General features: G+C 33.9%; 1 protein-coding gene and 1 long non-coding RNA gene across 4 annotated transcripts in view; one reads left to right on the top strand and one right to left on the bottom strand.

The window, feature by feature from the left end:
- The window catches only part of LOC143237132 (uncharacterized), a 75,353-nt gene that overhangs the window by 29,621 nt on the left and 20,121 nt on the right, over positions 1–25,611 (bottom strand). The window contains exon 2 of the long non-coding RNA XR_013019878.1: positions 24,086–24,163. This is a non-coding gene — a long non-coding RNA (uncharacterized LOC143237132). The remainder of the gene's footprint in view (positions 1–24,085; positions 24,164–25,611) is intronic.
- Positions 12,249–25,611, top strand: part of LOC143237131 (transcriptional enhancer factor TEF-1-like) — a 90,656-nt gene continuing 77,293 nt past the window's right edge. The window contains exon 1 of one of the 3 annotated variants that reach the window (XM_076476039.1): positions 12,249–12,308. Coding sequence is in view for 2 of the 3 variants with exons in the window: in XM_076476037.1 (XP_076332152.1) it covers positions 21,534–21,588 (55 nt within the window). In the remaining variant the exon portion in view is untranslated. Of the gene's footprint in view, positions 12,309–21,316; positions 21,589–25,611 lie in introns of those variants that run through there. The other 2 variants (XM_076476037.1, XM_076476036.1) reach the window with 2 other exon arrangements.

The following is a 25,611-nucleotide window of genomic DNA, read 5'->3' as shown; positions in this document are numbered from 1 at the left end:
TTTTGACTCATCTAGTATAAAACATTTTAAAACAACGTTTCAGAAGATAATTTACCACGGCATACGTTAAGATAATGTTCGAATGGCTTCAGTACGAGCTATTTCATTTCTTTGTGTTTTTAAGTAGTATTTCTTTGTTACAACACATCCATAAAAGGTATAGAATTTAGTGGTGGGTGGCCGTTTTCATGTCGGTAATAACTTATCCCAGTTCAGGGTCGTTTAGAGCATTGTATAATTCTTACATTCTTACCTGAAACATAGAATGACAAGTTAGCAACATGACAAGAAACTAAACTCTCACATCCACTCACTCTCTCGATATTTATAAAGAGAAACGTTTTCTCTTTGGTGCGTTTTTTAATGGGTGGAACGCATAAGTAAAATGAATGTCCGGATTAAATGTTTATGAGAATGCACACGTTCACGAAAGCGTTCAAGAAGGTTCTCCATTAAAATTATATTAGACATTACGTATCAGTCAGTTGCAGTTGAAACCAGTAATCTGTAATTTATGTAGGTTTGTAGTGATTAGCTTTGGCTTTATACTGCTCTGTAACAAATGAGCACGAAAATGAAACGATTCGAGTTCGTTAGAAAAATAAAAATAAAAGCTACGTTAAACTAACCACATAACTCTATTTACTGCTTGTATAACACTCATCACATGTTAATAGTCAGTGCTTCTCACAAAACTGACCGCAATGTTTTCGTTCCTTCTGATAACATTGACCATATAATATCATTGCATTTTTCTCATAACACTGAGCTCATAATTTCATTTAGTGTTTCTCATTACACTGACCAAATAATATCATTGCGTTTCTCATAACGCTGACCGCAAATTAGTATTCAGAGCTTCTTATAAAACTGACCATAATATTATTCCTTGCTTCTGATAACACAGACCGCATAATTTTAATCAAAGCTCTTCTTAGAAACGATCAGGTATTTGTTTTATTATGACCACACGAAGTTAATTAATGTCCTTCTTGGAACTGATTGGATATTTCATTATCACGATGTGTAAAACTCTAAGATTCTCTCCAACCCTTACGTTCAAACTTCTCCAGTTCAAATTTAAAACCACTTAGTAGATGGTATGTAACATGTTTCTTGTTTTATTTTATTAACTTTCTTTATTAATCGAACCACGATGTTTTGATTCTTCAAATACGTTTTAAATCCATTCATCAGCATTCCTTTAGTCACAGTTCTTGTTCATTATTTACCTTAGACAGGATTTTAAATCGTCCTCTACTTATAGTTTCATTACGTATATTTACTGTATGGTTTTTAATTCTTGTAAATGACACAAATCTGAAATTATCATGCTCTCCTATACAAACAATTAACCCTCAAGCAATAAAAGCTAAAGATAATTTAGAAGATTTATATTCATATACTGTAATAGAAGTTTGAAAGGTAGACATACGATCTTTATATCTGAAAAAAAAAAACACCTAATGTGTATGCAGGCTTAAAAATACATCTCAGTTCCGCCTTGAAGACAGGACCAGCATGGCCAGGTGATTAAGGCACTCGACTCATAGCATGATTTTCTGGGTTCGAATTTCCGTTGCACCAAACATGCTCGCCCTTTCAGGCGTGGGAACGTCATAATGTTAGGTCAATCCCAATATTCGTTGGTAAAAGAGTAGCCCAAGAATTGGCGGTGTGTGATGATGACTAGCTGCCTTCCCTCTAGTCTTACACTTCTAAATTAGGGAAAACTAGCGACAAACACTTGAATGCAAGCTCGCGGTTTGTTTTTTGTTTGTTTTGAATTTAGCTACTCGAGGATTATCCGCTCTAGCTGTCCCTAATTTAGCAGTGTAGACAAGAGGGAAGACAGGTAGTCATCACTACCAACCGCCAACTCTTGGGCTACTCTTTTACCAACAAAGAGTGGGATTGATCGTAACATTATAACGCCCCCACGGCTGAAAGGGCGAGCATGTTTGGTGTGACGAGGATTCGAACCCGTGACCCTCAGATTACGAGTTGAGTGCCTTAACCCCCCGGCCATGCCAGGCCGCGCGATTTGTTTAATGCTAAAAGTTTGGGAGTTAACGATATGTTAACTGGATGTACTCTATATCTTTCAATGTTTTTTATCATTGTACGTGAACATTTCTGCTTCATATATATATATATATACTTTGTGAATAGCTCTTAACTTTAAATTTTCGCTTGTAGCACTTTCATTTATTACGTGCTTAAAAATGTAAAACCTTGACAAGTCACAAAAATATAAAGGAATAAAGTTTATTTATCCAATACACATACATATGTATAGAAAGATAGTTTTGCCTTCGTGTCAGACACAGAAATCATACTAATGAATGACGAGTACAGGAATAAATAATCAGTTCAATTCATAAACAGAAAAGTACTAGTTATTGCGCCACCTTTGGGAATATTCAGGAAATTATATTTATAGTATTTTTATGAATTGTCTGTTTTAGTTGTGTGTATGTAAAGGGTTTGGATAGAATATATGTTATTTTCCTGATTCAGCTTTTGGTTCTGGATAAAGCTCTCCTTGTTTGGAAAATGATAGGTATCAGCTATGTCGCGTGTATTCTTTGTAGCGATTGTACTAAAAAATTGTTTCAACAAACAAGTCCGTGCACTCAAGTATTTACGTTACTCTGAATACAGTTGGAAGAATAATAAGACTTCTCTTATATACGTGTAGTTTAGTGAAACTTCTTTAGGTATGGAACAAAGACACCTCACGGTACCATTATTTCTGTTATTGTCATAGTAACTAGCTATTATACGTGTGTCTCGGAAAAAAAAAAAAAGCAACTCTGATTGACCTTTGTTGTTGCACAGAGGATAGTTTTGATGAATGTTGTATTTAAATTTTGGGGATTTTCCTTAAAATTTTTATCGCTGAAAATAAAGTGGACATTGAATTTTTTTAGAACACAATACTCTCGGTTTTGAGGGCAGTTCAACCGAAAAATAATTTGGAACCGCTTATGAGAAATATCTTGATGGACTCTCAAGCCATTTGGCTGTTATATCAACATATTCATGAACCCTCAAGTCGTTTGGTAATGACATCAATTGTTGTGTGAACATAATGATGGACTCTCAAGTCGTTATTGTGTGAACATAATGATGGACTATCAAGTCGTTATTGTGTCAACATAATGATGGACTATCAAGTCGTTATTGTGTCAACATAATGATTGACTCTCAAGCCGTTATTGTGTCAACATAATGGTGGACTCTTAAGTCATTATTGTGTGAACATAATGATGGACTCTCAAGTCGTTATCGTGTGAACATAATGATGGACTCTCAAGTCTTTATTGTGTGAACATAATGATGGACTCTCAAGTCGTTATTGTGTGAACATAATGATGGACTATCAAGTCGTTATTGTGTGAACATTATGATGGACTCTCAAATCGTTATTGTGTGAACATAATGATGGACTATCAAGTCGTTATTGTGTGAACATAATGATGGACTCTCAAGTCGTTATTGTGTGAACATAATGATGGACTATCAAGTCGTTATTGTGTCAACATAATGATGGACTATCAAGTCGTTATTGTGTCAACATAATGATTGACTCTCAAGCCGTTATTGTGTCAACATAATGGTGGACTCTTAAGTCGTTATTGTGTCAACATAATGATGGACTCTCAAGTCGTTATTGTGTGAACATTATGATGGACTCTCAAATCGTTATTGTGTGAACATAATGATGGACTATCAAGTCGTTATTGTGTGAACATTATGATGGACTCTCAAATCGTTATTGTGTGAACATAATGATGGACTATCAAGTCGTTATTGTGTGAACATAATGATGGACTCTCAAGTCGTTATTGTGTGAACATAATGATGGACTCTCAAGTCGTTATTGTGTGAATATAATGATGGACTCTCAAGTCGTTATTGTGTGAATATAATGATGGACTCTCAAATCGTTATTGTGTGAACATAATGATGGACTATCAAGTCGTTATTGTGTGAACATAATGATGGACTCTCAAGTCGTTATTGTGTGAACATAATGATGGACTATCAAGTCATTATTGTGTCAACATAATGATTGACTCTCAAGCCGTTATTGTGTCAACATAATGATGGACTATCAAGTCGTTATTGTGTGAACATAATGATGGACTCTCAAGTCGTTATTGTGTGAACATAATGATGGACTATCAAGTCATTATTGTGTCAACATAATGATTGACTCTCAAGCCGTTATTGTGTCAACATAATGATGGACTATCAAGTCGTTATTGTGTGAACATAATGATGGACTTTCAAGTCTTTATTGTGTGAACATAATGATGGACTCTCAAGTCATTATTGTGTCAACATAATGATTGTCTCTCAAGCCATTTGGTTATTTCATCAATATCTTTTCTTATATTTTTACGTACACAGAAACAAAGAAATCAAAACACTAAATAACGATGTATCAGAGAGTAAGTCCTAGAAATTTCTCACTTCTCGGCATAGATATTGTATTCTTCCTTGAAGTGAGACATAAAGATCAGGTTTGTATGTTATTATTTATTATTGAACGTTTCGCCAAGCTGTAACGAACACTAAATTAAAGTTCTTAAAACGAAACCTCACCAACTTGCTGTTCGTGTTTTGTTAAGAAATAAAGAATTTTAAGATACAAAAAAGTTTCAGAATAATCTAATCTAAAATAATCATAACAAAGTTGGACAATAACTTGCAGATATGATTACATTTGGTTACCTAAATCTCGTCTTCCAAAACTGTTGAAATATTGACCTTGAAAAAAGACAGGTGCATAATTTTACCGGTCTTTCTATAATTTACACGACATGGTCAGGTGGTTAAGGCACTCGACACGTTATATGAAAGTTGCGTGTTTGAATCTCCGTCACACCAAATATGCTAGCCCTTTCAGCCGAGGGGGTATTATAATATAACAGTCAATCCCACTATTCGTTGACAAAAGAATATCCCAAGAGTTGGCGCTGGGTAGTGATGACTAGCTACCTCCTTCTAGTCTTACACTGCTAAATTATGGATGGCTAGCGCAGATAGCCTTCGTGTAGCTTTTCGCGAAATTCAAAACAAACCAAAATTTTAATAATTATAAGAAATAACAGTTTTTTTTTAAGAATCAAGTGAAAAGTTATTTGCGTGTCGTCAAAAGCGTGGAGTTGCATCATGAGAGTGGGTAAGAGTCAAGTAAAAAACTTCTCTTAGTTTTATCATGGTGGTAGAGTTGCATCATAAGAGTGGGTAAGAGTCAAGTAAAAGTTTCTCTATGTGCTGTAAAGAACGCAGATAGTATTTGAATCTATCAAAGGGTATTCAAATAGCATTCAAATCAAACGTATTTTTATTCAACGCTGTATACAGATAACACTGTTTTTGTATCAGTTTATCAGACTCTACGATAATTTGGTAGAAACAATTTACATTATTCTCTCTAAACTTTATCATAGTTTCAGCTCACTCAGTATCTCTATTAACGAACGCCTTCCATTACTTTGGGTAAAATTGTATTTTATTACCCGTTAATCGCATTGTTAAAAACAACAACCCTCATTCTAAGCGTTATTAAAAAGAGGGAATTTAAACAATCATATATATTATTTGTAATAACTCATGTGAAATATTATGTACTGCTAAGTCTCTCTGGAAACAACAACTTAATAGTTAGTAGATTGGCAGTATCAATAGAGTTTAATATTAATTTATTTCATTCACTGTCTATGTTCATAATTATTTAGTTGTGTTAACATTTTAGACAGATCATTGACTTTTGCCCTGATATTTTGACAAATAAATATCGTAAATGTTTAGCTGTTCAAGTGATATACATAGTATTAAACTTTATCAGTGCAATGTTTCTAAAGATGGTTAAAGTTTATCAAAAAATAGTTCTATATATCGTTAAGATTTATTAGAACTATAGTTCTATATATCATTAAAGTTTTGTAGATCACTAGTTCTATATATCATTAAAGTTTTATAGATCACTAGTTCTATATATCATTAAAGTTTTATAGATCACTAGTTCGATATATCATTAAAGCTTTATAGATCACTAGTTCTATATGTCGTTAAAGTTTAACAATAGTTGTATGTTTTATTGTGCTTTTTAGTGTTTTGTCACTGTGATAAATTGTTATTTCTTTCAACAAGTAAGGTGTATGAATATTTTACAAACAACCTTGCCTAACCGCATCCATATAATAGGGAGTGTAGATAATTGATGAAACCGAAAGCAGTAGTAAGAACATTTCTATATAAGTATCTCACAGATTGTAAGTGTTGTGTTTATTTAAGAAGTTAGTTATATCTTTAGGCAGAGCAAGGATCCTGCAATAAACCCTGGGCCATTGAATCATAAATACCACGGTATTTCCAAACATTTCTAGTCTGTTGGAGCTATGGAGCTGAAACATTGTACCAAAGAGCCTTAGAATTTCGTGAAACATAGAGCAATATACTGTTTTGTTATAGCGTAACGAACCTTTAACTGGAAATAAAACAAACATTATTTAATTGTCGACCACGTGTTCTTATTCTGAAGGCTCAAAGCAATTAAAGAAAACAAATACTGAAGTTAAACAGTTTTCGTTCATTAGAAATATCGAATATTACAGTAAAACCTAGAACCATAGGTGATTGATAGCTACTATTAATTTCTGATACGTGACTTTGGCGTGTCAAAGCGTGAGAAGGAACAGTTAATCTTCCAGTAAACCCAAGCTTGTTTCGAATTACGAGGCAGCATGTGGAATACATTCTGTAAAATTTGTGGAAGTCCCTTGGTTCTGTATTTTTCCGACACTCTGTATAGTCACACAGTGTGGACATGGTAAATATATAATGAACTGAGACTCTTAATACCAGCATTCGATCAATACTTAAGTATAGTTTAACCACAAAAAGTGCAATGTGTAAACGTTTTGGTAATTTAAACTATAATATAATCCAACAGTAACAAAGGGCTGGTATAAAACTACTGATAGCATAATAACTTTACACTATATCTAAGTAAACTGAATGAACTGATTATTGGCTTATAAATTCCAATTTCTCGATGTATGTTTCTAAATCATAAAAGTACAAATTAAGCTGAAAGTAAAATCTGGCTATAAGAAGTTTAATCAACCTTCCACTCAGCATATCTTTAGTGAACGTATACTTATTCGCGGGTAAATGAACAGTCAGCTAACGTATATACGATCATTCTTTCATCACACACACTGACAACCAATAGTAGACAAGGATGTAGTCACTAACCACCAATAACTGACGAATATGCTATTATCTAATGTTATCATGTTGTGAATTGTTATCTAATGTTACCATTTTGTGTAATGTCGTCTAATGTTATCATGTTGTGTACTGTCATCTAATGTTACCATCTTGTGTAATGTTCTCTAATGTTATCATGACGTGTATTGTTATCTAATGTTATCATGTCGTGTAATGTTATCCAATGTTATCATTTCGTGTAATGTTATCTAATGTTATCATGTTTAGTAATGTTATCATTTCGTGTAATGTTATCTAATGTTATCATGTCGTGTAATGTTATCTAATGTTATCATATTGTGCAATGTTATCTAATGTTATCATGTTTGGTAATGTTATCTAATGTTATCTAATGTTATCATATTGTGTAATGTTATCTAATGTTATCTTATTGTGTAATGTTATCTAATGTTATCATGTCGTGTAATGTTATCTAATGTTATCATATTGTGTACTGTTATCTAATGTTATCATGCTGAGTAACATTATCTAATGTTGTCATATTGTATAATGTTATCTAATGTTATCATGTCGTGTAATGTTATCTAATGTTATCATGTAGAGTAATGTTATAATGTTGTGTAATGTTATCTAATGTTATCATGTCGTGTAATGTTATCTAATGTTATCATATTGTGCAATGTTATCTAATGTTATCATGTTGGGTAATGTTATCTAATGTTATCATGTCGTGTAATGTTATCTAATGTTATCATATTGTGTAATGTTATCTAATGTTATCTTATTGTGTAATGTTATCTAATGATATCATGTTGTGTAATGTTATCTAATGTTATCATGTCATGTAATGTTATCTAATGTTATCATGTCGTGTAATGTTATCTAATGTTATCATATTGTGTACTGTTATCTAATGTTATCATGCTGTGTAACATTATCTAATGTTGTCATATTGTATAATGTTATCTAATGTTATCATGTCGTGTAATGTTATCTAATGTTATCATGTAGAGTAATGTTATAATGTTGTGTAATGTTATCTAATGATATCATGTTGTGTAATGTTATCTAATGTTATCATGTTGTGTAATTTTATCTAGTGCATATTCATCTCGATGATTTTTTGTTGTTTTTTTTTCACAAAATTCAACACATGTCATGTATGGAAGGCAGTGCTCTTAACCTTCGTATTAACCTCTCAGATTATGCCAAACATCACCTCTAGGGTTAATTTCTAGTCTTGTGGAGGATCATTTCAGATTTTGATTTTTTTTTCTGAATGCAGTGTTCGATTCATAGTAATGGAAACAGCAGATAAACTCAATATGGTTTTGTTCTGAAACAAACAGCTTATCTCTCCTTAGACCACAGTAGCTAAGCAGTAACTCTGAATTTTATCCTTGATTTCAATACCCGTAAATTCTGTAACTCTGAATTTTATCCTTGATTTCAATACCCGTAGAAAGCACAGCATAGATAGCCCTTAACAGTGACTAACGAACCCGAAATCAGCCGTCTATTAAAACTAACTATTGACAAGAAGGTTTAGTTTGCTGGTTTTGTTTGTTGTTGATTACAAAGATAAACAATGGGTTATCTGTGTTTCTGCAACCATATTTGTCGAAACCCAGTTGTTATTATTGTCAGCTCATCACTGATTCACTAGAGAAATAATCTTGGTACAAACATTCCTTGATCAGATATCCAAAAGAAAATGAAAACTTTTGCTAATAAAACAATCTAATATAAAATATATCTATTTCTAATTGGACATTGAGATGTTTGAATGTTCCCTGACTAGTTTCGAGAACATATTATTCCACGGACATGCGACCGGTTATTAAGAAGTTAATTTTCATGGGTGGGCAGGCCCGGCGTAGCCAGGTGGTTAAGGCACTCGGCTCGTAATCCGAGGGTCACGGGTTCGAATCCCCGTCACACCAAACATGCTCGTCCTCTCAGCCGTGGGGGCGTTATTATGTGACTGTCAATCCCACTATTCCTTGGTAAAATAGTAGCCCAAGAGTTGGCGATGGGTGGTAATGACTAGCTGTCTTCTCTCTAGTCTCACAGTGCTAAATTAGGGACGACTACCGCAGATAGCCCTCGTGTAAGTTTGCGCGAAATTCAAACCAAATTAAACTCTGATGGGATTCGCTACTAAATGAATAGTAGCGAATATTGTGTAAAGTTTTCATATCTTATTCTTTCCAAAACACCTGATTCATAAAGGACATTTTCTTTTGACTGAGTCACAAATTCTGGGAATGTTTGTAAATATCATAGCGGAAAGTTTGATTTTGTTGTTCATTTTTTCTTCTGCGTCTTTGGTATTTTTACATGATAACTTAAAAACAAAACATTGTTGTCAACCAACTTTACTGAGGTGACAAAGTTTCAAACAGAATATCCCCTTTTTAAATTAAACGATGTCATTATTGCCCCTATATGTTAGCTTTCCTTCAGACATGATGTTGCTTAAAACGCTTAGGTACAGGGTGAAATGGGAACTGCCAATTAATAATAGATAAACAATAAATATTACAGTTGAAACCTCACAGTATTTAGAACTTGGTCATAATTACAATCTTCTCGTCTCTACCAAAATATTGTATTAACAAAACAAGCAAACAAGTAAAGAAAAACCTTGAAAAAAAGAAGTAAATGTATGGATGACTGATATCAGTCCTTCAAAAACAATGTAAATAATATGGTAAGGATGACATCTACAAATGGAATCAATCCTTCAAAAACAGTTTAAATAATATGGTAAGGATGGCATCTACAAATAGTATCAATCCTTCAAAAACAGTTTAAATAATATGGTAAGGATGACATCTACAAATAGTATCAATCCTTCAAAAACAGTGTAAATAATATAGTAAGGATGGCATCTACAAATGATATCAATCCTTCAAAAACAGTGTAAATGCCATCTTTACTATTATATTTACACTGTTTTTGAAGGATTTATGTTAGTTAACCCTACATTTACTTTCTTTTTTAACATTTTTTACTCTTTTATTGTGGAATAAAAAGATTATTAAATACGTCTGAGGGTTTAATTACTTTACATTTCATCCATTAATTTAAAATGCTATCAATGCGCTGTGTCGCCAGGTGCCCACCAATAATTTACTTCGGTTAGCAAAAATAAACATTAGCTGCTTTACAACTTCAGATGTTTAAATTAGCTACTTTTTGATCTAGCTTTACTAGCTAACAGTGTGATGATTGGAGTTGAGGTATTACGAATATATATATATACTACAACTGTTTGAGATAATCTAATTTAAGAGATTTTTCCATCATTTATTTTTTACAACATTTCTAATGTCGACCAATAACGGTTCCAAGAAGTGCATCCATAACATCCAATTACAAACTCAGGAGCGTACTGGTGAGTCATGAGGGCTTGGCAACCTGCCAGAAAACGTGTAGAGGGAGGTTAAAGGTCTGTAACCAGGACTTCTGTATTTCAGGTTTTGTCTGTCATGCTACGCTTGTGACGTTGACTGCTTCAATAAGAGCGTGAATCGCTAATGTCCAACATTGAACAATCGGTGGGTACGAGGTTATAATGTATTTGTTTTTGTTTTGAAGCTTGTTTGGTAATTTCATGGGTACAATAGTACGAACTAGGCTGTAAATCATTGAAGATAATTTGACATACACACATGTATACATATACATATATTTAAAAATAAAGCTTCCTTTCTTCTGTTCGTTTTCGTTTAAGCGTCTGAAAGAGAGATTTATTTGGTACGATAAAGACAAATGAAAACGGCACGTATTGTGAACACTGGCATGGGGTAACGAAGCAATATGTAAACTGTTGACTCCTTCAGGACAATGTCCTGTCACTAGTCCAACTGTACTTGAAAGTTGTATCAGTTCACTTGAGTCCTAAATGTCCTTTTTGTCACTGTTTTTACTGAAATAAATGCATTAAATGCTGTAAAAAATGGGACTTTTTTATAGTTTTATGATCGGTGAACATAATAATATTGTATAACAATTTTGATAATGCACGAAACCTGTTACTACATGCATGTATTTATAAAAACTCGTATCAAGTAAGCCCACAGGTAATTAATTATCTAGAGATTCGTTACTCCTTATAATTACAAAACACACGTTTCAACTCAAACGTCATGTTATATGACCCTTGCCTAAGCCGACAGTTTAGAGGCTCTAAAGGTTTAGGGATGGACGCCTTGAATTTAAAACCGCTGACCATAAGAATACATGTGTAATGTAATATGCTGTTAAAATATCTCTTCTTACGTTTTTGACAAACGAAAATAAAAACACTCTACATAATCATAGACGAACCAGAATAAAGAAGGGTTAAAATGGTCAAAAGCAATATTTTTAATGCATGTATGTTTAACACCCAAACATGTGCATGCATTACTTACTGAAAATTGATTTCTAATATCGATAAACACGTGTTACTGTCCCGTACTACCGAAAAGTTCAAAGATCAAAACTCTAACTTATTATAGCAACACGTGGTTACTTATCCATCAGTTTCAGCGGCCAAGAAGTTGTTATTCGAGCAAACGTTTTGTTCTGTCTTATCTACAACGAACGTTATTTTGTGACATGTTAAAGGTATAAAAAAAAAACCAGTTCAAAATTAAACTTGATACAAAAGCCGACTACACGTACCTTCTAAATCCTATTTGATATTAAACAAGGGCAAAATGACAGTACGAACTGAAGTTTTGTTTGACAGGATAAAGATACCAGAAATAAGTAAGCGTAACCTTTTTTTTGTATAACTAATAATTAGGGCATAAAAAGTAGGCACACACAGTAATTAAAGGTGTTTATTAGGGTTGATACGTCAAACAACCCCGAAATAAAACACGTAAACACCTATCTGATTATTTCTCACGAGATATGAGAACGAGATTGTGAGAATAGTAGGACAAGGGGGCACGACTATAAATTTTGACAGAACAAGAGTCGTCTTCAGATAAGACAGTTTTATTTTTTAACAGGGTGGTTGGCCTTTGGAATGGGTTACCTTCGAATGTTGTGAAATTTAGGTGAGTTTAAGAGAAAGCTTGATAAGGATATGAATGATAAAAGGTGGCTTTAAGGTTTAAATATATATATGTACATATATATATTAATAGTTTTAGTTAAATTTAGAAGATGGAACAGTTGGATCTGCAATCGAACTTATTCAGAACTTACACGTGTAAATGAATATTTTTTTTTATTTCAAGTGGGTAAATTCATTATCAATAGCCCTCATGTAGCTTCGCACGAAATTCAAAAATCAAACTAACTAACTAATGTAAGGACGTTGTTTGTGATCGTCAAACAGATAGAAACCCAGAAAGTGAACACTTTAACCGAGAAATTTATTTCTCTAAAATCAACCTTAAGCAATCCAAATAAAACTGGTGTGGTGAAACGTGACATCCCTGGTAGAAGAACACCGAAAAGAGGTGTGAAAGTCATGTTCAGAATGCATAGTTTGTTAGAGGTCAGTAACTAAGTTGTTGTATTCATTACCAAAATATTGTTGCTGTCTCTTTTTACTCACAACAACAGATTGTACAATGTATCAGGTCATCTCTTAAGTAATGTCCGATTTTAGGTTCATAAAAAAAGAAAGGATTTCAAACGCTTTTTATGTTATTTAATTAATAATGGTTTGTTTTGAATTTCGCGCAAAGTTACTCGAGGGCTATCTCTAGCTGTCCCTAATTTAGCAGTGTAAGACTAGACGGAAGGCAGCTAGTCATCAATACCCACCGCCAACTTTTTGACTACGCTTTTTAACAACAAATAGTGGGATTGAACGTAACATTATAACGCCTCCACGGCCGAAAGGACGAACATGTTTGGTGTGACAGGGATTCAAACCCGCGACCCTCGGATTCCGAGTTGAATGTCTTAACCATCTGGCCATGCCGGGCTGATCAATAATGTATGTTCTATTATTATAAATTACTCCCTGCCAACGATTCACAAGCTTCTGAATGCCACTTCTATAGAATTCTTGAGATTTGATATAAAAGAATGTAAACAGGGTAGTTTTGACATCTTCATGTGTTCCAAGCTCTTTTCCATCAAGACAGTTCTCCAAACTTCAGAATAGATAATAATCAGATGGAGTAATGTCTGGAGAATAAGGAAAATGTGGAAGTTTTTCCCAGTCTTGCTCTTCAATCTTTACAGATGTGATTCTTGCTGTATGGGGCCGTGCATTATCCTGGTGTAACATAACACCTTTACGATTGATCAAAGCAGACCTCTTTTCTTTCAGTGCAACATTCAAGCGCATTAACTGTTGACAATAGAAGTCTGATGTAATCGTTACATTCAGTGGCAGCAACTCAAAATGGATTACACCAACAATATCCTACCAAACGCTTAACAAGACTTTTCTAGGGTGGAGGTCCATTTTGGGTTGCGCTTTACCAGTTTACCTGCATTGAGCCATTGTCTGCAGCACTTGACATTTTTATTAAATATCCATTTTTTCATCTCCATTCATTAACCTGTCCAAAAAAGTTGAGTTATGTTCACGAGAGTGTAGAAAAATGCAAGTGTCCACTCTTGCTCTAAGGTTGGCTTCTGTTAAATCATTGGAGACCCATTTTTCAAGTGTTAACACCTTTCCAAGCTGTTGCAGATGACGGTGAACTGTTGAATTGGTTGAATTAAGCTTCTGTGTTAGTTCTTCAACTGTCACAGCACAATCTTCATCAAGTGTAGCCAGCAGCAAGTCATCATTAAACTCAACAGGACAACCTGAACATGGTGCATCACTTAAGCTATAGTTGCCTGATCTGAACTTCTGAAACCACCTTCGATATTTTCTATCATTGAGAGACTCCGCACTATAAACACCTTGAATGTTTTGTGTAGTTTCTGCTGCACTATTGCCTTTTTTAAACTCATAAAGCATTATATGTTTAATGTGCTTCTCAGACACATCCGTCTTCATAATGATCTGAAAAAGTGGGGTTGGGTTAGTTTCTTTTACTTGTCTGAATATTTTTATACACGTCCTACTACATATTTTAGTCATTAAAGCCTTTTACAAAGACAAATATGATGATGCACCTTCTGTATTCAATTTTCAAATATTACTTATGGGATTGTTTGTTTATTTGTTTTTGAATTTCACGCAAAGTTACACGAGGACTATCTGCGCTAGCCATCTTTAATTTAGTAGTGTAAGACTAGAGGGAAGACAACTAGTCATCACCACTCACCGCCAACTCTTGGGCTACTCTTTTACCAACGAATAGTGAGATTGACCGTAGCATTATAACGTCCCCACGGCTGAAAGAGCAAACTTGTTTGGTGTAACGGAGATTCGAATCCGCGATCCTTAGATTAAGAGTCGGACGCCTTAACCCACCTGGCCATGCCGGGCCTGCTTATGGGATGACCAGATATATAAATAAGAGACGACTGATTTCGACGTGATGTGATCAATAATTATAGGTGTATGATTATAGGGGACGTTGTAAATATTTAACCTTTTATATGGTGGTAAATATTAAGGAATAATTAGCACAGACATAAAAGCGTTCCTTGGTTCTGGTTCAATGTGGGTTTAAGTTCTTATATTAGAACATCTACTATAATTTTGAGTTTGTTTACTTTAGTTTCTATGCTTATTATATTAGTGTTTTCCATGTTAATACTGTGGTTGTTTGCGACACAATATCAACAACATGAAAGTGTGATTTTTGTGTTCATTAAATCTAGTTTACATTTTCCGGCTTGATTCTCCTATACAGAAATCATGACAGTTGTTACATATATATTTTCTATACGGCGTTAGAATTATGATTGTCAGGGTACATATTTACATAGAATATATTTTAGTTTTGTATCTGGTTTTGAAAGAATTTAGAGTTTACTGGAATGTACGATATACAGTAGTGTAGTGTTTAGTTGTTTCACTATATCTCTGATTGTGTTGTTGGTTGTGATTTCTGTGAATAATTATTTACTCACGCTGATAAAGTCCTGTTTTAGTTGGTTGGCTCCTTAGATAAGATTTTCAGGTGTAAAAAGTCTTGTGGTTTTGTTTATTAAGTGTTCTAGTACGTTAAGTTTCGTGTGTCAAGTTCCTGGAACTCTACAATCCAGTATGAATTATTTTTGTTTTAAACTGTGTATATTTTACAGAAAGCATATAAACTTAAGTATTTATATCCCACATGATATAGTACATAAATAAGACGTTAATTGGATGCGTAAAAGTCAAATAAATATTGTTTATAAAGTAAACTGATTCGTACCCACGTGACCTCCTGGCCTTTCTTCTGGTGCCTAATTGGTAACTGTTGACAACACAAGTAATGTGTCGTACATTTTATTTATATGATGTCATATCGTTGAAGGTAGTGTTCGTTTGTTGGTCATTTAGTATTCGTTGAATATTCATGTATTCAATATATTCATTTATTGTGTATACATTCAATGCTTTTCTTTTGTTTCAGTGTCAGTAGTATCCAAACAGAGGTTATTTGAAATGAATGTGTCAAATCTTGTTGAAGGTTTGTGATATGTTTGGAGTTTTCAAGCTGTAGGTCTCGCATATACGTAAGCTATGAAAAAGATGACATCCTTCAATTAAATTATATGTGTGAACATCGTACAAATTAAACGCAGACCGTGTATTTGAAGAGACTGTAAAGTGAATTATTTGAGTCTCTCTATACATATATTACAGACAAAGACACAAATGGAAGTTTCGTAAAGACTGTCATGGTTTCGTTGATTTATAAAAGGCATTAAGACTTAGTAAGTGATAATTTGATATATTCAGATGATAAAGAAGTTGGATTACATAGCTGGTCCAAGTCATGCTGAACAGAGATAGTACAGGCTGAGAAAAATAAAAGAGAGAGAGAAGAAATCAGGGGTTAAATAGAATATTACAATAAATGTGTGTATAGAGTACGTGTGTATAGGGTACGTGTGTATATAGTACGTGAAATGTTGTCTGTTCAGGTTATTTGTCAACTAATAGTATTTATTTGTTATTTAAGAATGTACTATTATTTAGTGTAGACATACCTTATTTAACTGTAGTTATCATGGTATATGAAGGTAATTCTTGAAATTCGAATATTTTTCCCACTCACTTTACCTATTTAATAACGAAATCTCTTTTTTTTTAAGATTATTTAAAGATAAGCCTCATCTTTTACATAACACATTATCTTTTTATCGTGTGGAAACGTTGTGTGATTAGAATTTGCTTTTACCCTAACAAATAACAATCTGACCGAGAGACTAAATTACCTCTTCCAAAGTGTTTTAACGCTTTTTTTGTGAGTAATAGTTTCACTATGATCAAGAATTTAAAAGCTATGTTTGGTCAGTGATTAACTTTAATAATGGCACACGCTAAGGAAGAAATTATCTCTTTTGTACAGTACTGTGCAAAGGTTTTAGGACAAAAATATTTTGTCATTCTCTCCATTTTATGGGGCTAATTCCTCCATGGTAATACATCACTGAACCCTGGTAACAACTGAATAAGTCATGATGAGAAAGAATATTGATCATTACCATTCTTTGGAGTTTCCATATACTTGTAACAAGTATATGTCATAAGGATTCTGCTTGAATGAACATATTGATCAAACTTAAGATATCAGATAACTGTCATGGCACCTTATGCAGTGTCTCAATTATATAGGAAGACGATAGCAAGGAGCTAGCATATGGTACTGGTACATGCTAGAATGAATCAATCTAATAGCACTCCGCAAATAATACTTGATAAAAACAGTGTTTAACACTATACACATTAAGTTTCGTTGTCATGTCATGGCCCAAAAAAGCGTAGAGAATTGTCAGTAGAACGGCGAGTTGGCATTAAAGTTTTTCATGAGTGTGATTGAACTCATCGACAAATTGCTGTAGACTCGAAAGATTCCTCCTAAACTGTCAAGTTTAAATCACGAGACCGAGACAAGTAAATTTGAAAATAGGAAGGAAGAGGCCTTACACCTAAGCACAATGATACTGATGTTAAGTATCTTTGTTTATGTAGCCTACTGGACAGAAAAAAAGACTGCCACTTATCTCAAGCATGAAGTAAATAACCATGTATCAAATGACAGAAACGTTTTTGATATACAGTATCACAAAGACTCAACAAGAATAGAATATTTGGTCGTGTAGCAGTTCAAAAACCTTTACTTTGATCTTGAAATGTTGTCAAGAGACTGAAAATTGGTTAAAAGAACAAAACTGGACTGTTGATGATTGGAAAAAGGGTTTTATGGATGGACGAGACCATGTTTGAAATATTTGATTCAAAGTGAAGGTTCTTCGTCCGGTGGAAGAAAAGTGAAAGATTCTTACCTCAGTACATAGCACCAACCATGAAGTACTGGAGAGACAGTGTGATGGTTTGGGGTGTTTTTCTGCTGAGATGACAGAAGATATTTGCAAAAGAGATAAAATAATAGGCTAACGTAAGTAACATCAGATACTGATCTGTCATGATATAACCAGTGATTTGTATATTATTAGTAAAGGATTCTACTACCATGAAGATAACGATCCTAAACATTCATCGAACCTGTGCAAAAATTATTTAACTAAGAAAGAAGCTGCTGGATTAATTCAAATGATGTAATGGTTCCCACAGAGCCCTGATCTTAACCTAATGAACAGATCTGGGACTTTATAGATCAAAAACTTGAAAAATCAAAAGTTACTTTCAGAGAAACTTTATGAGAGTGTATTAGAGACTTTTGGAGTAAAATCCCAAAGGACACTTTGGTTAAATATTTGCAACAATGCCTGAAAGACTGTCTGTAGTTATTAAAGCAAAAGGAGGACACAAAATATTAATTGTTTGTTGGACTCAATCACTTCCACTGAGTCTCTGTTGTACTAAATATGAAGATTAATTAAAAAGTTTGATGTTTCATCTCTGATTTACCTTATATTGTTCTTTAAAAGCAGCCTGAAATCCAGTTTTTGACTTTGTTCTTTTGTACAGTATCGTATGTTTTTCTTCTCCCGTATTAGAAAGTCAATTAACAAGGACGAACATTTCTTGTCCCAACATGTTAGAATGATGACTGATGGACTGAGTACTTGTGTGTGTGTGTTTTCTTATATCAAAGCTAAATCGGGCTATCTGTTGTGTCCACCGACGGGAATCGAAACCCTGATTTTAGCGTTTTAACTCCCTAGACTTACCGTTGTTCCAGCAGGAAACGACTGATAGCCTGAATGAGTACACAACGACAATTTTCAGTTTAGGAAATGCACTTTGTTCTCAGGAACTGATGTCAACGTCTATTCTTTCTGACCAAAGATTAAGGTCAGAATTTAATAACTGTTTTTGCTTGATGAAACGAGAACGAATCCTCAATAGCCGCGGCTTAATTAGATTTCAAATCGATCAAGAGGTTTAGCTATGAAGCCAAAAGGTTGTACTTAAGAAAAAACAAAACCAATCTCGGAGCCATTCTAGTAACTGCTATGTCAAGGCTAAAAAGAGATTAGTTGAATCCGCTGGTTATTAGCATATTTATACACGTCCAATAATAGCAGTTTTATATGTGTAAGAATGAAGTTTTGAGTCTGTATGATGAATAGACTGAACTGATGTTTCATAATATTATTTCAGAAACTCTTGAAGTGTGCTCCAAATCAAGATGGTATATTCTTCTTTGTTCTTATATCTATATGTAAATTTTTTCAATTGTAAGGAGTTACTTTAGAGTATCTTAAATTGGCGTATTGGTGTTCGTTCGTCCTAAAGCATGTGTATTAAATATGTAACATTATAGAAGTAACTGATCTCTGTAAAAACGCTTCCATTTATAGCACCTTCTGTTACCTCTTCCCCATGGCTTAGCGATAGGTCTATGGACATAGAACACTAAGAATGGGATTTAGATGCAAGTTAGATTATCCATTGTGCAGCTTCGTGCATAAGAACAAACCAAAATTCAATAATTTAGTGAATAATAATAACCTTTAAGATTTGTCAAGTTGTAGCATGTGGTCATAAAGTAAATTCCACTTTATTTTGTCGTGTTAAGCACTTTAAACTTACATCCTGAGAGAAGCACAAGTTAGATTAATAATGGTACAAGACTACAAATGCATCCGTACAAGATAAAGGGGTGACTCAGAACGTTCCTTAGTTGGTTCTTAATTGATTAAATTTTGTTTCGCTGATGTAACGAAACTTATTAAGTTACATTTGCGATGTTACATTTAAGGCAATACATAATTGAGCCGCGTTTTAACTTTTATTATGTGGTGCTTCGAACAGTCAGTTTGAAAATAAATCGTGTGCTTGGAAATCTTGGTGTTGATAGTTTTATCTCAGGTTTATTGGATGGTCATCTCTATAGAAGAGTCACAGGACAGTCACATTGTGGAAGAGTGACAAGATGCTCACACTGTGGTCAGTTTACTGGGTAGCCAGTCTACCATGCATTCGCACTATGGAAGATTTACTGAGTGGCAACATTGTGAACTGTTTACTGTGTGGTCACACTGTGGACAGTTTGCTAGGTGACCACACTGTCAATTATTCAAAAGTTAGTTCACAGTGGTGGGTCAAAGGATGGATATCGTGTGCTATATTGTGATTTATTTGTACTTTTAGACACACTATTAACACACAGCGAACGTTCCAAGTTATCGTGTGTTTCACATTGTATAAAAATGTGGTAATAATAAATTTCACAATATATTTGTCCTGTGTGAGCTCCGTACGGAAATTTCGTAAAGGTAGAGGAATTACCAGATCTACGTTTAGCTAATTAAAGCAAGTAGGATATGATAATCTGTTTCAAGAGGGTTAGGACTATCAGTTGAGTAATTCGTTTCAAGAACACGGTCGTTAAATTCCAACACTTCCTCTCCAAATCTCTGATTGACACCAGGTGTTGCAACACCCAAAGTAGCATATGTTGAGAAACAAATGACTGATTAGATAATATCGAAAACATACAATATGTCATCAGTCTTGTTTCGAAAGATAGCTGTGTAGTACTTGAATTAATACTGACTGTTTTAGTTCGACTTCTACAACACAAATTAAAAGCTCCAGTTTTATAAAACATCACAAATTATTATAAGATTAATCAACTGATAATACTGACAATTGCAAAAGTTATGAGCGTTTGACCTTTAACTTAATTGGTATTAGTAAAAGTTGTGAGTTTGACAAGTAACTTAACTGACAATATTAAAAGTGAAAGTTTAACGGGTAACTTCACTGACAATAGCGAAAATCTGGAAGTGTTTGATGTTCACAAGTGTCTGGATCATTTTCAGTCAAAAATACGACCTTGATAATTTATATTCATCATTCAGGAAAACAATCACTCCGTCATTACAATGAATACTTTCAACGTATTAGAGTTAAGTATAATTATTAGTTTCAAAGTCATGAAGTTTTGTTAGCAGTAATGATAGAACTGTGAACTCTTAATGTCTCAACAACTCTCATAATGCTACTGATCCTTCTAGTTGTATCAAATAGTAAATAAAACTGACATCAGGTAGTAATTATAGGTTACTCATACATTGTATTTGAGTAAAGGAACCATGTAAAATGTGTCAAGTGTACTTGATACTTGAATAAAGGAACCATGTAAAATTAATCGAGGGTGCAAAGAAATATTTCACAGATAGTATAAGTTTACAGCAGAAAAATTGTTATAGAATTTCTAACAGTGACTAATTATTGGGTATAAAGCACACTCTTGTTACACACGTTATAACTTCTTATGTCATAAAACAATAACCTTTAAATTATATTGCAAGAAACAAATACAATAATAAATGTTTAATCGTGTTTTTTTATTTACTACTACAAGAAAACGTGATATCAGGACCTTTTATTTCTCATAATTGTTTAAAAACTGTCGCATTTTTTTGTTTTTAGTTGTTCCGAGAAGCGAAACGCATTTAAAGCTACACTTCAACAGATAACATCTGAGGGTAATATCTCAGGATAATAACACTCTTGTAAGGGTAAAAAACAAATCAAACTTATGTCCTCATTACGAAGCTTGTTTGTCCACTGCTGTAAAAATCCAGCAAGTGTTACACACTCGAGTAGACAAGAACTCCTTCAGAGTGTGACACTTCGTGGTACAGCGTGAGATAACAGCAAGCTTTACACGAGATGCTCGTAGTTTGAATGTTGCACTGAGTCCTTCCTCAAGAACTGTACTATTGTTTCGGTGTGCATAGAAAGACTGATAGCTCACATTTGTCCATAAACTGAAACTTTCGCGATGAGAAGTGATATGCGTCCTTATATTTTTCCTCATGGTTATCAAGCACCCTCAGGTAAGTTTACTCCTCGTGTTAGAACAAAACTACAAGCTTTGAAATATCTATGTGTAAATAATAAGCTAGATGAAAAACAAAATAACCGTGGTGATACAGTGGTATGAATTTTAAGTCTAAAACAAAATAACCGTGGTGATACAGTGGTATGAATTTTAAGTCTAAAACAAAACAAAAATAATATTTGTCTGATTATATAGTAGCTCATATTACTAACCGTGTAACGGGCAGAACTGTATTTAACATTAGGTTTCGTATTATGAGAACTAGCCTGCATTTCATTTAGGTTTACTTAGGTCTACTGATGTTCTGAATCTGTGTTCTGGATCCACTGATTTTATAATTGTGAAAATATAAATGGCAAATGTTAAGTCCTCAGACGAACTTGTAATTTCAACTAATTTATTTTCTGTACTCAAGGTATGTGTAAACTGTACTGTGTAGATAATTAAAATAATATCTTCTCACAAATTAGGCCCAGTAGAAAGTAGGGAAGATTGCTTGAAATATCCTTGCGGTGTATATCAACGAAGTTGATTGTAAAGTATTTATTAAGAAAATGATATTCCATTATTACTACAATCTGATAGTGTTTCTATTTTCAATGGTACTCTTGTCATTTTTGTAGAAACTGTCAGATTTTTTATTGTGAAACGTCTAAAATTACACTTAATACCGAAAATATAACATTATGACGAGGAGAATAAATGTTGAAAAGTGTTTTGTTTGTTTATTGTCGAACGTATACTACACTATGGGCTCTTTGTGCTGTGTTTTAAAGTTATAAACCATCACACTTCTTACGGCCCGGCATGGCCAGGTGGTTGACGCACTTCACTCGTAATCTGAGGGTCACGGATTCAAATCCCTGTCACACCAAACATGCTCACCCTTTCAGCCGTGGGGGCGTTAATGTGACGGTCAATCCCATTATTCGTCGGTAAAAGAGTAGCCCAAGAGTTAGCGATGGATGGCGACGACTAGCTGCCTCCCATATAGTCTTACACTTCTAAATCAGGGATGACTAGCGTAGAAACCTTCGTGTAACTTTGCGCGAAATTTAAACCCCAGTTCTTACTCTGAACCACCAAAGTGAACGCGATATTTAAGAAAGCAAAATTAGAAGTTTTCTCGATTTTTACACATATATAAAGGAATTCTGTTTTGAGCTAGTTTTATCTTATTATGTGAGTGCATTTTCGGCAAATCAAGCTATAAACTAATATAATTATAACCTGACGAGAAACTATCAATAGAACTGAACAGGTTAACTGATAAGACAAAATTTAGGATATCTGATAACATTTTCGCTTCAGTTCTCTTATATGGTTCTGAAATTTAAGAATGCTGTGGTAACTGAACTGTGAAATTGGTTAAGACATTTTGGAAAACCTGCTTGGCTGTTACTTAGAGCTGGAGTGAAACCCGTCACAAACAGAGGGAAACAAAGGCTACCAATTTGAATTCTCCAATATATATTTGAAACTTTATACGCCCCTGAACAAAAATATAAAAAGTCTTCTAGCTTTGGAGAACCAAAGTCTATCATAACAATATCTCCTTTACTTAGTGTCTCTTCCCAGCATCCATTGATCACAGTTATTTTATATTCACATCAATTACATTATTGTGATAATTCTCGTAAAACCACATTTCTTATAAAATACTGGACCATTGTTTAAAAACTTTACTTCATAACAAACAACAAATTAATTCCGCTAAATAAATCCTAGTATTAAAACTCTCTCCTTGACAAACTTTTCCACAGGAGTAAAAGTGACGAAAGTTAGGAGCTATTTACTTCTACGTTAGCGATTGAATTAAACTAAAATGGGAACAGGTGATGAAAAGAGGAAGTATTATAGGATAAAAAGAAGAACTGGTCTCATGTAGCTCATGAAATTCTGAGAAGTCGAATGTGATCGAGCAACACGTGGCTTTTATGATTATGATGCTATAATTTGGGTACGTGATCAGCAATCATTAAGGGTTGTATATAAAATATATATTGTGTTTGTCTTCTTAGTTCAGAATCACACAATTAGCTAGCTGCACTGTGTCAACCGGAATTGAAGCCCGGATTTTAGCGGGTGAACTAAATTATATGTCTTGACTACTGGGTGAAGATGATTCATCTTCCTCGAAATAGACATCCTAGGATGTGAGATGATGTAATTAAGTTGTAAACATATACGAGTATTTAAAGTTGAACAAATACTGGATAGCTACAGTTTGATATTATGTGGTTATAATATCAGAGAGAGCAAGAAACAGTATTTCTAGTAGAATTTAAGCTGATATTTGATATGCACAGACTTGGTATTACAATTTGCATTGTTATAAGGAATTAGCTACACATACGAATTTTACGGTATGTTTGGAATCTGAAAAACGATCATGTTTGTGTTGGATATTCAAGCAGAACAATATAAGAGCTACCTGCTAAAACTGTCATTAACATTAAACTAACAGGCTAGAGGTAGGGCAACCCACTTACCCAAAATACGGAGTAACACATGTTTTTTCAAGCACCAAACCATGCATCCTCCGGTTCACCACTTGGCACTGGAAACCACTATGTCATGATAAGTGTAATAAATGTATAAAAATAATGAAAATGTTACCCTCTTTATTATGAATAGCCAAAACTTAATTCGATACAGGTTTTAATTTTCATATTTCATAATTTAATTTGTTTAATATTATGAACTGTCTGGAGCACCTGTCCGTTGAACGGATGAAGTAATAATTCCTTTGTAACAAAGAATAGGAAATTGTTTTTCTATTAGTTTTTCTTAACATAATAACTGGCATAGCCAAGTGGGTTAAGGCGTTTGAGTCGTAATCTGTGGGTCGCGGGTTTGAATCTCCGTCGCACCAAACATGCTCGCCCTTTCAGCCGTGGGAGCGTTATAATGTTACGGTCAATCCCACTATTCATTGGTAAAAGAGTAGCCCAAGAGTTGGCGGTGTGTGACGATGACTAGATGCCTTTCCTCTAGTCTTAAACTGCTAAATTAGAGACGACTAGCACAGATAGTCCTCGAGTAGCTTTGCGCGAAATTAGAAAACAAACGTAATAAGTACTAAAAGTGCAATAAACATAAAGACATCAGTACTGTAAAGAAAGATATATATTTTTTCAAGAATTCTATCAATATGTCCTCAAATCATTCTATATTAATGTCAAGTTTGGTACTGGTTGGTCAAGAAATGTGGAGACGTGTAAGGAACAGATAAACACACACACATTGACATTTACAGAGATTACTTATATACATTCAAAATACGTAAGAAGACACAATATGTTCTGACAACGTCATAATAATTTTTGATTATTACGTAAGCATCCACAACTGTGATAGTATTTTTGTTAACATAAATTACCTATCTGTGTTCTGGACACCAGAAGGCATTGAAACCTGGTTTTTAGTGGTGCTGGTCCACATGCATGCTGCTGTGCCATTAAGGGGCATAACTGTGCGAGAAGTCACGGGTAAGTGACTAACAGTCATATTATAAGAAAGAAGAATTTAATTCTGAGTTCTTACGTTAGAGGTTCTTTAAGACCAAATACGGTTATTATTTAACACCAAATGATTCTGAGAAGTTGAACACGTCTCCTCTCTAGTTGTTTGTCATTCTATAGATAAAATACAAACTTTAAAAAAAAAAAGCATCTATCATATCCATTCTTGCTAACATCACATATAACATTCGTAACTTATAATTTCTCACTATATATTATATTTCGTGACTCAGAAGCCAGTCTGATGGCTTATAATGCTAAACATTGAATTTTGTTTCCCACAGTAAGTAGAGCCCTACATTTAAGTCTGATGAGTCGCTTTGTACTTAACAAAGACAAAACATTTAATAGACATGTGATTAGTTCGTTTGTTTTGTTCCATTAAATATTAGATAGCTGCCATTTGAAACTTTAATTCATCATGCATAATTTGACGTGTTCTCACAAGACGGACGACGCACTGGTTCTGTATGTCTTCTGCGACACATCGGTTC

The sequence above is a fragment of the Tachypleus tridentatus genome, chromosome 13, assembly GCF_004210375.1.
Source record: "Tachypleus tridentatus isolate NWPU-2018 chromosome 13, ASM421037v1, whole genome shotgun sequence".
Taxonomy (NCBI): domain Eukaryota; kingdom Metazoa; phylum Arthropoda; class Merostomata; order Xiphosura; family Limulidae; genus Tachypleus; species Tachypleus tridentatus.
Note: the sequence above shows the minus strand (reverse complement) of the source record. Positions and strands in the feature narration are given on the sequence as shown.